The sequence below is a fragment of the Centroberyx gerrardi genome, chromosome 5 (assembly GCF_048128805.1).
Source record: "Centroberyx gerrardi isolate f3 chromosome 5, fCenGer3.hap1.cur.20231027, whole genome shotgun sequence".
NCBI classification, from domain to species: Eukaryota; Metazoa; Chordata; class Actinopteri; order Beryciformes; family Berycidae; genus Centroberyx; species Centroberyx gerrardi.
In genome coordinates this window covers 17243828-17262024 of record NC_136001.1, presented here as the reverse complement: position 1 = coordinate 17262024, position 18197 = coordinate 17243828, and the positions used below count along the sequence as shown (strand labels likewise).

Genomic DNA, 18197 nt, shown 5'->3' with positions numbered 1-18197 from the left:
AGTTTTGGCTGTCCTGGTGCTGAAACGAGACAGTTGGCCATCTCAGAAAAGGTTGTTGCTTTGTTTGTCTTTTGCTTTTTGGGGGTCTATGTCTAACAATCAAAAAGAGGAACTGAAATCTAGTGCTACGAATATAATATGTAGGCAAAAAACCCTATATAGTAGGCTATTTCTATTGAAAATGAGCACAAAATGGCGGGCTGTGTATGTATAATATGCTGAACTGATGTGCAGCAGATGAAACACCACTAGCTTGCTAAATATTGCTCTTATCCACGTGTATTGCCATGGGTTTAGCTCAGCTTAAAACAGTAGGGGGAAGGAAAAAGGTCACATTTCAGCTGGAAAAGATTTGATCTCAAATATTAAAATGAGCGTGCTTGGACAAATGGTCCATTGCCTGCCTGTCTCACTTAATCCGGTAAAAGATGAAAAGATGGGGTTAGAACCATTTCTGAAAGACAAAAAAGGGGTGAAATAACGGAGAAAATGAACACGTCGAGAGGAGAATGAGAGATGAAACAAAGCCATAGCGAGGCGTCTATTTTGTGTCTATTTTACCTGATTTGAATCCGTTCAAGACAGCCCTTATAAGACTAATGTATTCTGTGGCTAATGGAGCCGGTAGCTTCGAGGGCTGGGCTGAGAGAGTCGCCACAATGATTCTCTCTCATTTCCTCTGAAGGGCCAATTATCTCAAATAGAGGCATTATAAAGAAGCTGAACTTGGTCAAGTGAGCGAACCCTTGCAACTCTCGCCCCCGACACTTCAGGTCATGTTGCCCTTCTGAGGGAACCTGTTGTGACTTTAAGGCAGCAAAAAAGATTTTCGCTAAAATAAGAAGATCTGCAGTATCTAATTTCAGGAAGTGTCAAAAAGATCATTGAGTCCAGGAGAAGCTGTTGGCATGGGAGGGAACAGGGATTTGTGGGGTCTTACGGATCACTGTGTGTATGAACATTTTGTATATGTATTTGTATATGTAAGAGCATTTGTATTTGTACACAAACACATGAAATACATGTGTGAAGAGTGAGAAAAATATTGCGTAAATACCACTGTATTATGTATGAGAAAGGGTGGGTGAGGCAGTAGAGATGGAAAGAGAGAGGAGAGAGGAAGAGGAAGAAAGCGAGAGATTGTGTTGTCCTATGATGAAAGGCTTGATTGATTAGAGAGTGATGATTGCAGTAAATGGCCTGGAAGATGGCTCCATCTCTGTTTCCCTTTTTCTCCCTCTCTTATACCTTCTTCCCTCACTCACTTGCTCACTCCCTTTCTCACTTCCACCTCTCTCTCCCTCCGTGTCTCTCTTTGTCGCCCCCTCTCCCTGGTTTCATCATAGCAACCCATCAACAGAGCGCCTCTCTCTCCCCTAATGGCACAGCTATTAGCACTAATGCATTTCAAACGTACAGCAGCTGCCACATCACAATCTGATGGAAAGTACATGTCTTCTTCCAATCTCAACAATCTCCATCCTTTCTTTCATCCAATCTTGTTTCTCTGCTCCAGTGTGTTACACTTCATGTCCATCCCCCTTTAGCCAAGTGTCAAGGGTCATCATCCAAAGCCTCCATGATTGCATGGCATGTTAGGAGAAAATCCAAAGTATATATAGTGACGATAATGCAGCTGTTGTACGGTGTTGGCCATATCATTAGTTTGGCAATGGCAAACTAATGACATGGCCGGTAGCAATTTTCCATTATGTGCTTGAAATGAACAAGAATTAACACATCATGTATTGCCAATGCCTGAAAGAAGCCAAAAAGAAGGCATGTAAAGCATTTGAACAACTAATTTTGAACTGGCCTACACCCAGGTGGTTATATCAACCATAGAAAAACATTTTGGCTTTGCCTCTGGGAGACAGCACCCAAAATATTCGAAAACACACAATATCTAATTATACATTTTCCCCCCGAAAACCGTACATGGTACACAAATTGAGCCGCTACGTCAAAGCTATAGAACCCAGGATGTTTCGTGACCTAATTCTGAGAGAGTAAAATTAGAAATGGGAGACATGCTGAGTCCATCCCTGGAGTTTTCACAGCGCTCTAGTCTCTGGCTGCCAATTTTCAGTTTAAACACCAAAACAAAGAGGAGGTTTGATGTTTGGTTCTGAAGTCACTGGTTCTCCCCAGTCCCATGAGAATTGCAAAGCAGCGACGAAATGACTCCGTCGCCCTGGGATGACTCCATTGCCAACACAATAGATGGGTTGGATAGAGAGTGTCACAGAGGGACGGGCTCCTGACCTTGAGAAATCAGCAGCAATCAAACACTTTAATGTCTATTTCACACACCATTTCATTCAAATGGATTTAAAACCCTGAACGACCATCACAACAGTTGTTACGATCAACATTTCAACATCCATAATGTCCGGCAGTCGGGATGGTCAGATCCAGTAACTGGCTCTACGGCTACACTAGGAAAATGTGTGTGTGTGTGTGTGTGTGTGAGAGGCAGAAAGAGAGAGGTCTTCCCATCGCTACAGTAACAGCTGCGACGGCAGCCGTTGTGAGGACCAGGCGTGTCATTGAGTTCCTATGATGTCACCAGTTTGGCGGAGCGAGCAGATGGGCTGGGCCAGGTACAGAACCTGCCGTTAATAAACACATACAAATAAATACCCACACACCGACAAACACAAACAACCACATTATGCTTCCGTTAGCCCACACCGGAGCACGCAAACACACACATATATACGCAAAGACACGCGCGCGCACACACACACACAAATGCTATGAAAACACACACCGTCTCTCGTGCATAAACACCTTTTCTCCTCATTTGACAGACTACTCCACCCGCTAGTTTAAGATGCTACGCATTTCCCCTAATATGCCCAAAGAGCATGCAGCCCTAATCTAATTAGAGTGTCAGTCAGCAGAGTGTTCACCCAAAGAGAAATTAGGAAAGCACAAAATCTACAAACAGGAAAAATCTTCTCACAAGGATGTGGCATATCTACCTCTTCGCCTCCTCCTCTCCTCCCCCTCCACCTCTTTGTAAGATTTTTTAATGGTTTCACAGTCGCCCCTGCCGAGATTCATTACCTGGTCTAATTATAAAGGCAAATGAAATCAGCTCCAATACATTATTAATAGAGGAGCACCATTAGGATTCATTTGAAGTATTTGCAACAATATGATATATTCCAACTGTTTTCATGCCTGATTAAAGACACATACAGATAAGAAAAAAGGTGCATGAATGTGATGGAGATGGAGAGGGTGGGGACGGGGATGAGGCTGACGATTGGACAGAAGGAGAGAGAGAGAGAGAGGGAGACAGAGGAAGAAGAACAGAGGAAAAGAGAGACAGGGAGAGGGAGAGAGAGCAGAAACAGAGAGATAGAGGTTTTGGCAGAGGTGAGGTGGAATAGAGAGAGTGCTGGCTTTTCCACTTGAGGAGGTATTGATGCCATATTGGATGCAGCTACCTATGAACAGGTGTGCTGTGTGTGGTCACTGTGACCCAGGCTCAACTACCTGCATGGCTACACATCCGATTGAGGTGCATTGGAGCCGGCCAGGGAGAGGCAGGCATCAACCCCCCTCAGGCCTAAGATGAAGGGACAGCCGCACTGCAGCTCCCTCCCTCGGACCGGCAGGGAGGGAGGGTGCAGCCAGCCACCCCAAGACTACAGCTTCAGAGTGTAAGCGACCATGAATAAAAATGGACTTTGCGGGGAAGTAGGGCTCATAATTATTCGTTTTAAATCAGTTAAAGCCTTTTCTCAAATATCCCCCAGGAGGCGCGGGGTTAAAAATCCATTTGTGGGAAGTGTACCATGACAGCGAGCTCGTCTCCCTGGAGACAGAGGATATGACAGTGGGGAATGTGTGTGTATATCTGCCGGGTGAGGCTATGTGTGTTTGTGTGTGTGTGTGTGTGTGTGTGTGTGTGTATGTGTGTGTTTGTGCATCAGTATGCATGCGTGTTCGCGGGGCATCTGAGTGTTTGCAAATCTGGGAGGCAGTGGAGCACGCGGGCTCACAAACACACAGACAAACACACAAACCACAGAGTAATACCACTTCTCTTTTTTTAAATTTCAAGAGCGGTTTTCTACTGTTTTAAAGGTCAGTTGCAAGAGAATGCAATGTTCAACCTGCTGTGGCCTGTGAAACAGAACGGATTGACAGTATTTATATAATGCTGTTCACCACAAAATTAACCACCACCAAAATAAGTATATATAGAGTGTGTGTGTGTGTGTGTGTGTGTGTATTTGTGTGTGAGTGTGTTTGTGTGTATTATTTGCGTTTGTTCTTCCAACTGTACAAAATTAAATTTTAATACTACATTGTCTCTGTGATGCTGATCACATTGTCATTAAAGGGAAAATAGGGGAAAAATAGCAAAATTGTGGGGAAAGTGGAAAAGAGATGGGAAACGGGCAGATAATGGGAAGATAAACCAGGTACCTGGAAGAGAAAAGGGAGAGAGAGAGAAGAGGTTTTGGGAAGGAAGGAGGGAAGAGAGGAGGCTTCCTACTTTACCTTCACACCGTCCTGCCATACGTGCTCCTTCTGCAGCTGCTCCGCCTCCCGGGCCAGTTTCTACAAAGAAACACAAAAACAGCAGTCTGAGTGTCAGAGGTCAAGAGGACATTGATCTGTGTGTGTGTGTGTGTGTGTGAGAGTGAGAGAGATAGAGAGAGAGAGAGAGAAGCGGTGACTTTGCTCTCTAGCTGCTGTTAATAAAGTGGATAATTCAGGAGGCTGTGGCAGTGCCAAACCCAACATGCTTCTCAACTGACTTACATGATCCTCCTGAAATGACCCGTCCAGAATAAGACTATGACAGCATACTACTGGCTCTGTTCGAGTTTATTTCATTGGGTATTTTAATCAAAAGTGGTTTGACTGATACCACTATACATGGACTGGCAGTATGTGACAGCTAATCCCAAGTTTTAAATGCTATTTTGAAGCTGTAAATTGTTTCTTTACCTGTTTATTGGTGTATCATACAAAGTGGAGTAAAATGTATTTTGTATTACAGTGGAATCTGAAAGTTGTGAATGGGATTATTTGCCACTTTACCTTTTAATAATTCATGTGTATATACATTAATAAACTTTTAAAAAATCCCAGATCGGGGCATCGACATCAGGGAAATTTTAGCTCTATAAATATAAAGCTTAATTAAGGCAACTGTGAGACCATGTACTGAACCAAGCGGTGCTACATATTTCTGATATTTGTGTTCAGCATGAGCTCCTGGTAATCAAAATAGTTTCACTGGGTCACAAGATAAGACACAATCTGAAATGGAAAGGACAAGGGGCATTTCCAGAATTATTATTATAATATATGATTATTATCTAATTAGAGTATTAGAATCAAGCAAGTGTTCATTGTTATCATACTAGAGGATACTTTCCTATCCTTTTACTAAACAAGTAAATCTACTTAAACTGGATTGTTAAAAAGAAATTCTTCAAATATAGCAATGTAGCTTGAGTGAAATGCATATTGATATTTGATGTTGCCATGATGTTGTAAATTACATGTAGCACGAAACTTAATATCATCATCTCAAACCAACATCAAACATCACTGTCCATTGATGTTGTATTATCGTAAAAATATCCCTTTAATGTTCTCACAACATTCACCATGATGTAGCTTAGGCTTATCTCTGTAGAGGCTTACTGTATATAGGCTACTCATACAGGAAGCCACCCAAACGACAAATGTAGTGAAGCCCAAGAGATAGTCTCTCTCTCTCTCTCTCTCTCTCTCTCTCTCTCCCTCTCTCTCTCCCTCTCCCTCTCTCTCTCCCTCTCCCACCTCCCCCTCATGGCTGTGCCTCAGTATCTAGGTTTCCCCAGGCCTCTAGGGGGCGATCTGGTTCCCGTCCCAGAATATTCTGTCCAGCCGTGAAGTCCCAGGGCTCCAAAATTACAAACCCTATTTAGACTCCTGCTAAGAGGGCACTCATTTCTGGTGCCACACTGAAGGAACTAGTCCCCTAGCACAGGAGGGGGTTTTATCTACAAAAAACAGACAAGACATAAACTCTCATTATAGTAAAAAGCTGTCCTATTTCTAATGACAGCCCCACCCACGTTGTCTCAGCAGACCCTCCTAGCCGCAGCCAGAGAGAAGCGGCCCCACCTTGCCTCACCACAGGCTCCTGGCCCAGAACATCGGCCTTGGCTCTTAGGGACGTCGTATAGGGACATTAGTGGGGCATAATGGTTTAAAGTGTGTACATAATGTGATATCACTAACCTCATTTGTGGAACATAATAGCAGAAAAGCTGGATCATTTAGGGTCCTCTGTGTCTATATGCTTTTGCATTGTACTTTTAATCACCTGAACAAGCCTTAAATAACAATGATAAAAGATTTCATTCATTTCTTAATGAGACAGCAGACCACTGAAACAATGAAACGAGGAGCTAATTAGCCTATTGAAATGATTGCCACAGAGTCCATTAGAAAAGACAGTAATTGTGTGGCTTTTGTTAGAGAGGGTCAGCCTTGCTAAAGGGCAGCGCCAAGTGGTAATCTCTTGGTGAAGCTATTAAGACTACAACATTTTTCAATTAAGGATAAACATGGAGCAGCTGAACAATAACCACACTGCATTGCCAGTTCTGAGAATTAAACACATATTTTCATATTCTAGTTTCAGGGTTCACTGTCTATCGCAACAGTTTGTCTTCCTCATTAACAGGTGAAGGTCTTTTTGAGGACAGTAAAAAATTAGTGTCCACATCCCACAAAGTTGCATTTGCAGAGCAGTTTCCACCCTTCCCTCTCAACCCTCTGCCATGATCTATGATCTACGCTTTCATCCTCTTGGCTCTGTCTTTTTCTCAACATTTAATCTGTCGGTAAGAATCTCTCCTTTGTCCCTCAGAAAATCCATTTCTCTCCCTCTGAGTGGCCCACACATCTTTCCTTCAGTTCTCTGTTTCCCCAGCTGCCTCTCCCTCAGTATTCTGCCTCCCTTTCCCCCAGTAGGCCGCCATTTCTCTGGGACCCTATCTCCTCTCTAGCAGCTTAATGCAGTCCCCCTGCTCCAAAACAGCCATGTGTCTTCATGTGTCTTTCCTTCCTCTGTGTTGGCCCAGATGGATGGGCAACACAAACAGCCCATGAATCAGAGTGAGAGATGTGGGAAGGAGGGGGGCAGGGATATATCATCTATGCTGGTGGCTGGAGCCCAAGCAGCTTAGAGCACTGGATGAGCATAGTGAGATCAGCACAGTACAGCACAGATAAGCTCAGCACAGGCCCACACAACACAGCAAATAACACCACAGCATAGAGGCACAAAGACACCAGGAGAGTCTCGCACATGAGCACAGTCCTCTAATGTTATTGCCATTGTAACCTTGACACAAACTGCATCACGTGTCAGGCCATTTATCACTGAGCCTTCAGGCAAGGTCAAGAACCATAAACACAACTCTGTAATGGATAGTGGCATGAGAAGTACCTACACAAGGTCTACAGCCTTAAACAACACATAGAATGGAGTGCGTCTTGTATGCAAACACACTACATAATGGAGCAGTTGACAGTGTAATTGTACAAACAGCCAAGGAGGAGGCCGCCGCTCGGTGATGTCTCTGCTGTCTAAGAAGAGAGCCGGTGAAAAGCCCCGCTCCCTCACTGTGAACTCACGGGACAAGAAGACAGGAAGAAAAAAAAAATCATGAAACGCTCAGCGTGAGGCGATTAGGATCTTTAATATTCATAACTGTTGAGTTTGCTCTGTTCCAGAGGGGAGCAGTTTAATCACTCAAAGTCATGTTATTTCTAGGGGAATGACAGCACACCAGGGACGGACCGCGTCATGCTGTGGTGAGCGCCAACACGACACCGGGCCGCCTGTGTGATTGCTGCAGCCTGTTAGGCCCTTCCACTGAGCTTTAACTTAAAGGGCACTCGACACACCACACTGTCGTCTGTATGATCTGGAGGGACACTCCAAACAACCCTACACTGTGTGTGTTTGAGTGAGAGGGCACTTGAGAAAACACGACACGCTCTGTATGTGTGATTGCAGCCTTGAATTGAGGCACTCAACATGTTCCAAATGACCCCCTCAGCTCAGTTTCGGGGACTGCTGAAGTCACCTTGGGGAACTAAACACTGTGAAATGACTCTGCTGAGGTCACTTAACCTTCTCAGAGTGACGAACACAGTGAGGGAAGACCCTCAGTAAATTTTACAATGATTGGCTGCTCTGAGCAGTGACAATCATAACAGTAAGCCACTAAGCTCTTTGGAGAAGACTTCTAAATATAGAAAGGCTTTTTTAAGTGTCCTTCCCACATTGTTGAATTAAAGAACACTGATCCACACTGAGAAACACTAGGAATGCCTAGGTGCACATTCATCACTACTGAAACATACAAGATGAACAGGAATGATCAGAATCAGTGTGTTTTCCTAGGTTGCCTCTACAGACTGGCAGTCTACAGTGTAAAGCTCCATAGGCATCTCTTTAAGGCAATGTATATGGGCAATATTGCCTTTATCATGTATGAGGATTGAAAAATAGGGCAGAATCATCAAGGATAACATTAGATGCTTTAAGGAACAAAAGTGTAATGAAAAAAGCTATGGGTCACGGCTGTAGGCAAATAGCTGTATCTATTTTATATCAAAATGTCACCTTTGTGTCATGGCCTTAAAGGCTGCTGCATGTAGCAGTGCAGAGGGCCGCAGTGTCATGCAGCAATTAGTCCATTAGGGGGCAGCGGACTGAGTGCAGCAGCGAGCCATGGCAGCAACAACAGCAGCAACAGCCAGTGGAGCCTGTCAGAGTGAGAGGAGTCTGCTTTAAGCTCTTCATTCTGTCTTCGCCACTCGGCCGGGATTAAGGCCAATCATAGAAATCACTGAGTCAGAACCAGCCCACAATAACAGATGGAGGGACTTTCCACTCCAGAATTTTAAAACATCGCAGACAAACTCACTTTTACTTCGCCTGCCCCCCCCACCCCCCCCACCCCCCCCCCCACCCCCACCCTCCATCCCCCCACCACCTCACGTCTCGCGCCATCCCTTTATCTCTCTTCTTCGCTCGGCTGTTTTATCCTGCCATCGTGTGCTGTACTCCATTTCTCTCCATCTGTCTCACTTTACTGCTCTCAAACTTTCTCCCTCCTCTAAGTCCATATTAATTCTGCCTACAGCCACAGCCACAAACCAACTTCAAAACAGTTTAATTGACTTCACACAGAATGGAACTCTCGAAGATCGGAGGACGAAAAAGGAAAAAGCTGTAAAAAGTTATGACACGTTTTTTAATGCTTACATTACATCCCTGTCACAAGTGGAGTCAGTGAGATGATTTTGCTGTGACGGAACACAACATTTAAAGTTCCAGTCACATAGTGCTGAGAGGAGGACAGTGATAATAAGAATAGACCAGCCTCTCTTCAGAGTGGCCAAACAATGTAAAAGTCCATAATGAGGAGAAATAATGACCCTTAATTCCGGGTCCCTGGTTGGTTTGCTATTGGCAGCTGGGTATTGTAGTCGTTATTAGCAAACTCTGACAGAGGATATGCATGGATGGGTGGGAGACCCTGGCTTTGTTCTGTGATCCAAAGCACCCTGTGGCAAGCCCGTTTGCAGCGGCTGTGTGTGTAGTGCTATTGTAGCATGTGCTGAGATAATCCCTGCCTTTGTTTCCCCCCCTAATCTTCCCCCTCCACAACGGAAATGTTAACACTTTCTTTTGCATTTCCCCACTCATCACATCGCAATCCCGGCTCCGCTCTGCCGTTTCCACGGAGACCGGCTCTGGACGACGCGTGCTGTCACCTACCCACAGCGGCGGCACAGCAGCAACTCACCAGCTTTCCAAAGTCAAACACCAGCTTTCTCCACACTACATATGCCCACAGAAACACCACATTTCCATAGCAGATTGCCAGCATTGTGCTGAGGCTTCAGTGTCTAGTTCAATGAGACAAAAAGGCAGCTGTCTTTACTCTGGAACAATACTGTAGCTCTCTGCAGCACGATAACTCCATCATAATGGTTTTTCAGAAGTTAGTGTTACACTGAGGATAATTGACCTTGATCATAAGCCTTTATATACTAATCAGTCTACTCCCAAGTTTATAATATGGACATAATCAAAATAAGATTATGCAAGTAGCTATGCCATGGGAGCAAATCAGCTAATCTAATATTTTACCAACTGCTAAATTATCTCCATAAAACAACATTAGTTCCCTCCTAATTGGGGCACTTTGTAGTCATTTTTACATCTGAGATACATGATTCAAAATAACATGCATTTTGCTCATTAAACCACAGAGCCTTTGGAGCTAAGTGGCAGAATCATCACAGCGCAGAACAAAGTCCTCTAAGACGAGACCATTGTCCCACTCATTATCATTCGCTGGAGCAACTACCACTGCAAATTCAATTAAACCTCCTATGGGGTGAATGCTACAAACAACTCTATCAAAATGAACAGCGTTGTAATGTCTAACACACACACATGCACACACGCACACACACACAAACAAACAGGTGCGCGCACACACAAGCATACACACTTCACAGTGCACATACTCAGTAATAAACAATAATTTGAAAGGAAAGGTGGAAAGGTCAAACAAGTTCGCTGCAGCAGTAATACACAAACAATGTAGTGAGTCAATAGCACATAGAGCCGCAGCCCTAACTGGTCTCTGGCAGCCAAGTGTCCTACAAGGAGAGGCCAGCAGGGGGCTCAGGGTGAGCGTGCAGGCGGAGCGGTGTGTTGGTGGGGCCAGGATCAGCTCAGTGACACGTGGGTGGCTGGCTGGTTGGGCTCACTCTCCATTGTTTGACAGATAGTAACAGACATGACCAAACTGTTGCCCAGCCTTTCCGGCTGTCACTGGCATCAACCACACAAGTGAGAGGCAGAGAGAGAGAGAGGGAGGGAGCCCAAAGGCGCCATTTACAAAAAGAAAAAAAAAAAAAAAAAACAAGCCTCTGACTTCTTGTTTCTCCAGCAGCCCGCAAGGCATCGACCTTGCAGGTGACTGAGACAGAGAAAAACGCATACCTGCTGTCTGGAACAAGCGCTGCCTATAAATAAATACATAAATGAATGAAATAAAAGAAGCCCTGTGACATTACAATAGAAAGAAAGAGGACACCTGACTGCTCTTTTAGTCTGTACATTTGTTAACAGGTGCGTACGACTGCCTAGATGACCTGCTTGTTTCGTCCGCCGCGTTAGCAGGCTGACTGGGGAGGTGCAGAGCAGGCACATACAGACAGAAACACCATCAAGATGCAGGGGAAACGTCTCCTTGATCAGAGGTGAGAGCGATGTATACAGTACACGCACGCTGCGACACAAACACAACGAGACGCGAACTGAAACACAGAACAGGAGCCTATAGTCTATTCTCTATTTCAATATTCTGTTATTTCTCTCACATCTTGGCAAACTCTCCAGCAAATATGCAATGCCAAAACACACAGACTGCATGCCCCCCCCCCCACCCCCTCCACCCCCTCCCCATCACCATCCCTCCGTACACACACACACACACACACACAGGTATGAGTAGGTAAAAAATGAAAGCGACTGAAACCCCTAAACATCTTGTCACGGGATTGTGATTGCATTTGCGTATGTGCTTGCATGTGGGAAAGCACACCCACAAGCATGCACACACACACACACACACACACACTGTCTCGATCATCACTGCTCACATATTACACCCACACAAGCTCTATAGATTTGCCTACACACATACTGTACACTTATAATCAGCCCAAAAGAGCACTCACTAATCAACATGCAATCAATTATACGCACATTTGTATTCTGTGTCCTTTCATTTGGCAGAGACTGGCTGCTGAGCTTAGATGCAAATATAGGTGGAAGTGGAAGTGTATGTTTTGTTGAGACAAAATGAGAAAATGAGTGTATTTGGGGGATCACAATTTGTTTTAATGTTGTGCTATCAATGATTTTGTAAGAGCAGGTGTCATATTTTTCAAATGGTAAGTATCTAATTTTGAAAATAAACTCCAGACTGACGAACCAGACTGACAAGGGAAAAGATAAGAAGAAAAGGAGGTAGAGAGAATAAGGAGAGAGAAAGCAAGAGGGGGGCTAGTTGGTGATTTTTTTTTATTATTTTTTTTTTAAAGCCACAGCAATATTATCTCAGTCCATCAGCTTAGCACCCCCTTCCTTTCACCTCACCTCGCCACAGCACCGTCTATTTTTTCCATCCAATTTTTGCCCTTTACTTCAATCATCCTCCGTGTTACTTTAGATTGCAGATAGAATAATGAAAGGGTACACGTTAAACTAAAAAGGTCATGACGAGTTACCGAGAAGATATTTCATGATGTCTCGTAGATTATTTTTCCCCATTTTATGCTGCGGAGGGAGAGTGTATGGTGTCTGGCAAAGCCATTGTGAGGGTGCCAGAGTCCAGTGACAGCAGCTGGTGTTTGACAAAGTGTATCATTGACAGTGTGTGGCCAGGCAATTGTTCAGGATTTACACACACATGCACACGCATGAGCACACATGAGCACACACCTTCAGTCATATTCATACTCGCACGCACGCACACACACACACACACACACATACCCTCACCCACTATCTTCCAGCAGACATAGGAGAAGGAAAACATGCAGACACGGCCGCCTCTCAAAGCAATTACAGCAGATTGAAACCAAATTAAATTTGAAGCCTTAAGCAACACCAGCGACTGAACGTCTATGACAGATATGACAGGGGAGGAAGGGGAGTGCTGCGGGACCAAGGGTGGCAGGGATGATGGAGAGAACGGCAGGTGTGGGTCACAGAGGTAGAGAGAGCTGCTTGGATAGAAGGAGGACAGACAGAAGTAGAGCAGAGAGAGAGAGAGAGGCGGTCCCATAAAAAGAACAACAGGAGCAGACTGCCAATATTTCATTTAAAAATAGAGAGTATGGTGTAGGCCTGGATATGGCATAGAGTGAAAATAATATGCTGGACATATAAGATTCATGTTACATAGATCTCATTATTGAGTGATTATTTATGCAATTATACAAATATAATGTGTAAAAGAGGACAAGGAAATAAAAGATAAACAATGACATTATGTCCAAATAAAAGCATATTTCCCCGCAGTCATCTCAGTGGAAAATGATGTCACACAAGCAGAAATATACCATATTCTGTAGACCATTTACCCATCACAAACACGAGCCCGTTATAGGCATACAGATTAGCTCGGTTTCCAGTTCTCCAAGAGATATTATTTCTCCATTTTCATTATTCTCGTCCAAGAAATGACAGGATTAGATGTGGCGGCTTTTAAACATCTGATGTTATCTCCCTCTCCTGGGTGAACAATTAATCCCTCTCACTTCCCTTCTTCTCAACACCCTCTCTCCCCAACCAGGCTTCATCTCGCCTCCATTCGTCTATTCCTCTCTCCTCCTCTTCCCCCACCATACTGTCTATCTCTCCCAGAGGAGATCTTTTCTAGTTGAGAGAAATGGAGCCGAGCGCCCTGGCATTTAAATACCTATACCGTGACGCTATATGAAACCACACCACGACGAGGTTTCTGTAATCTGTCAGTGGTCTTGCACATACACACACACACACACACACTTTTGTGCTGTAATAATATGCTGTGGTGAAATCACCCACTTATATCTTGAGTAAATTCATTTGAGAAGTGGTTGTGCAGAGCTGTGCCAATCAGGCAATCAGGCAAGCCTCATGATTGATAGTTGCCACTGGCCTTTTCCTACCTCAATGTCTTCTAAAAGGAAAAAAGGAATGGCTGTCATGTCCAATAATGACCAGATTGTTGAAAATTATCAAAGCACACGTGTCAAAACCCCAAACGGACCATTCTCAGACAGAATGTAAGCCCTCTGGATAATGTCATTTTCAGCCTGACTTATCCGTCTGTACCATGAAGTATTTTGTTTTAGATCTGGCTAGTTGTGTTTGTAAATCCAATCTGATGCTCCATTTAAAAAACAGAGAGCGTTGCATTTCCATTAGAACAGAGCAAAAATTATAAAATGGATTTACAATCAGGTTCAGATGGCAGATAATGTAGGATGAAGGAAAGATTAAAAACTTGTCATACATTATACACCCATACACCAGTACACCCATACGCCAATACAAGTGCCTAGCAAGAGAATTAACAGGCTGTGGTGAGTTGTTTCCACAGTGTGGGGCTGTATCTAGCTTGCTAGCAGGTTTCCCAGGTTAATTTAATACCATCTGGCTAACAATGTAAATGTTTGACCACTCTGCTGCACCGCCTTCTTGGCCGCGGTTCCCAGAGTGCACTCTGGCAGCTGAGAAAGGGTGACTCTGAATATTCAAAAAGGAATTCGGATGGTACTCTGAATTCACAAGTGCTGCAATTTGATGCTAGAGCAGTGTATGGTGCTGAAAAGGGGCCAATTTACAAATGCACCCAACATTGGGAAACTACACAAAGGGATGGTTGTGACAAAATGATAATGTAATGATGTAGTGATACCATACCGGGAAGCGGTAAACTATGTGCCCATTCTGACTAGATGTAACAATATAGTTCAATCCTTCTTTTTTGTCCTAGATGCTGATTCGTTCCCTCCCCTTCCTGTCTAAGGAAATAATCCCAGAAACTCCAGACAGCTCTCTTTTCATTTCTGTCAGATGTGGATAGAGCATGTTTGTATCTTCTGAGCTGCAGATACACTGAAGTGACTGGCATTATGTGTCTTTACATTTTATTTGGGGTATATCATTTGGGCTTCAAAGGAGCTTTCAAGATCCACCTCCTTTTAGTTTTATATTAAAGAAGCATGTGTTCATTGGATGTTGAAGAGGCATTTGTTACTTTCATTTCAGTTCAATCGTTTTATTTTATAGAATTGAGGTATTATGGCTGTAGGTCGTTATCTGGCTCGCCTACGTATCCCCGGGATAAATATCCCTGAGACCAGCACAGCTTCAATGGATACACAAGCCCAGTGTCAGCAGCATCCACATCAATACACAATAATACACTCACAATATGAAGTAATCTTTGAAAGAAACACTTTTCAATAAGCCAAATGTCTCAAACATCTGTGTGGAGAATTGGAGACAGGAAATCCAATACCCACGGCACGGGCTGTGATATGTCATGTGAGGAAGAAGAATTGGCCTAATTTGGGCTGACCAGGAGAACAAAGCAGTGCTCAGGATAAATGAATGGGACAAGAGGTATAGGGCCCAGGGCGTACAAGGCCTTTACCAAGTCTAATCAGCTTAACAAGGGTGAAAATACACACATTCTAGACGTTTCAAATTAAACTTGAATTATCAGTTTTAAACATGTGTGCACGCTCACTCACTCAGAGGCACACACACAAAGATAGACAAAAAAAACATATACATCTATTTTTAAAGGACACAGGCACTCAGCAATGTTAAAGGGCAGAGAATATAAATGCCTTGTTTGAACGGTTCCAGGAAGAACAAACTCATTTTGGAAAAAGCATGGCAGTCCGCTGGTATATTCAATATCATCATAGACTAATATTGGTCAAAGATTATACTGTGCAGCCCGTTCTGTGTATGTGAGGTCTATTTACTGGATGGCATTTTCAGTTTCTCATTACCTGAGTGGCATACCATCTGCAGCGTTTATCTCACCTACAACATGCTAAACTGCAACATGCGGCTGTTAGGGGAGCAATGCACAGCAAGAAAGAAAGTTACATAAAAGAGAGAGAGAGAGAGAGTGAGATGTGGAATGGGGAGAATGAGAGCAAGGCCCTGGCAGGAGAGAACGAAAGGGTGTGAGATAAAAGGAGGGCGAAGAAGGGAAAGTAGATGAATCTGAGAAGATGAAGAAAGAAGGGGAGAAAGCGACAGAGGGAGAAAGAGAGAAAGAGAGAGAGAGAGAGAGAGAGAGAGAGAGAGGCAGCACTCGAGCAGTCTAACCTTGACAGAGAGCATCTTCTGACAAGCATCTGCCTCCTGTAATAATTTAGAAATAATCTCCATCCACAAAGGCCCAGCAGTCTGGCAGAGTAAATGCTCTGTGCCTGATCGATCACTCCGATTCAGCCAGCTGCTGCTCTCTGTGTGCGCAGGCCCAACATCGATCTCAGGCCCTCTCTCTCTCTCTCTCTCTCTCTCTTTTCTCCCTCTTTCTCTCACACACACAGAGGCGGATGATAAAGTGAGGTAGAAGATGAAAAGGTGAGAGAGAATGGAGATGGAGGTAGTGATGTCAAACTGCGAGAAACTAAAAGTGATACAGAGAAGAGGTTCAAAAAGAGATCTGAGAAATGATCAAGGGCATAAGAAAAAAAAAACATAATGAAAGCTATATTGAAAACTGAAAATAAGCATTTTATATATATATATATATTAAAAAAAAGAGCAAAGCACTCGATGCCCCTCCACAAGCTCCAGTACGTTACAAACCCTTCCAGTCAAATCTATCCTATGATGCTTTTTTTTTGGGGTGCCCACTTACGCCTTTTGAAGGTAAGTGGCCACCCAAATCCAGACACAGGGAAATAATACACACTAGCACACACAGACACATCCCATCAACACACCCAATTACTACTCAGCGTTGTGACAGCATTAACCGCCACTGTGCATTTGGCCCCTAGCAATTAATTGACTTTTAAATAGTCTGCCATTAGCACCAATTTAAATGAATAGATGTACTCCTCCGCCTTCACTTAGCATACTTTGCCTTGGCTGTCTTTAAGAGGCAGCTCCACAGTGTCATTTGAAATGGTCGTGCAGCAAATGAGTTTTCAAAACAGAGGACAAAATGAGCCAGGCTCTACAGTATGTCATCATCATGTATACAGATCGTTAGTATCTGCTATAGATTAGACCTTTACACCGAGACACCTGCATACAACTTATGAGCTGCAGCCTAAACTGTCCCGGCCTTGTCTAGTGTAATATGACAAGGAATTGGTTTGCAAAACAATACAATTATGTAGAAAATGATTCACTCGAAGTGCTGAGGTAAATGTCTATGTGTAATATATGGTCCTCAGTATCAGAAACCATACAGTATGAGGGGGGGCGGAGGTTCAAAGAAGGTGGAAGCTTATTGTGATAAGCCCAACCTAAGCTTGTAAGTTTGTAATCAATGATAGGGATTAATGTGTATCAAAGAGAAAAAAAACACAGAGCCAGGTTGCCTTTATCTAGAGTCGCTAAGATTACAGGAGCAAAGGACACATGGAAAGAGAGAGAGAGAGAGAGACAGAGAGAGAGAGAGAGAGAGAGGGGGGGGGGGGGGAGAAAGAGTAGGGAGGTGACAGAGAGAGAGAGAGAGAGAGAGAGAGAGAGAGAGAGAGAGAGAGAGAGAGAGAGAGAGACAGAGAGAGAACTATTATCATAGAGGTGGTTTTCCAAGGTCAATATATGAGATTCTCCTCAACTGTCTCTCTGAAGCATGTCCCCCCCCACCCCCCCAACCCACCCACAGCCTCCTCTCTACTCTTCTGCCTCCAGGCAAGCTCCTATCTTCTCATCCCTTCTTCTCTCATCCCTACGCCTTTCCCCTGTCACTCATTCAATGGAGGATGGATGGTGCTGTCCCTCTAGTCACTGCTTGGAATGAGCCAAGCCTGGTGGACAGCTGCTGTAGCTTTTCAAATACAGGAGGAATTAAACGGGCGATAAACAAACAAACCTCCCCTCTGTGTAGTTAGGGGGGCCGCCTGTCAGTCAGCAAGGCAACAAGGTAACTGGGAACCACAGCGTGTCTCCCAGCCTCTACCTCATTGGCCTGTAAGAAAAACACCTGCCAATCATGGTAAGTGTTAGGTCATTATATTATGACAGGCTATAGCAGACTGACAGAGTTATGACAGGCTGTCAAAACTAAAGACAGTGGAGCAGAAATCATAACAAAGAGGGGTGAGGCGGGTGAGACCCAAAAAGTCCTCCTCAACCCTGTAGGACTGCAGAGAGATTTAGGGCAGGATGGACCCAGTTTGGGTGTAACATCATTCTGACTTCAACTTGACCTATCATGCTCCCAGCTCAAGTAATGAACAAGTAAAGGTGCGCACACATCAGGGAAAGTACTTGACTTTTTAATTAAAAGCTAGCACCCAAATTCATCAGTATGCCTCAGCTCTCTCAACACTTCACATCCTGACGAAAACCCTATGAGGAATATTTGCGTTGA

At 44.0% G+C, this 18197-nt stretch overlaps 2 protein-coding genes across 2 annotated transcripts in view; one reads left to right on the top strand and one right to left on the bottom strand.

Annotated features, from left to right (window-relative positions):
- cacna2d2a (calcium channel, voltage-dependent, alpha 2/delta subunit 2a) overlaps positions 1 to 18197 on the bottom strand; it is a 129701-nt gene that overhangs the window by 62023 nt on the left and 49481 nt on the right. Inside the window, exon 4 of the mRNA XM_071895165.2 lies at positions 4522 to 4581. Within this exon, the coding sequence (XP_071751266.1) occupies positions 4522 to 4581 (60 nt within the window). The remainder of the gene's footprint in view (positions 1 to 4521; positions 4582 to 18197) is intronic.
- Positions 1 to 18197, top strand: part of LOC139908569 (semaphorin-3F) — a 287062-nt gene that overhangs the window by 262122 nt on the left and 6743 nt on the right. The window lies entirely within an intron of this gene.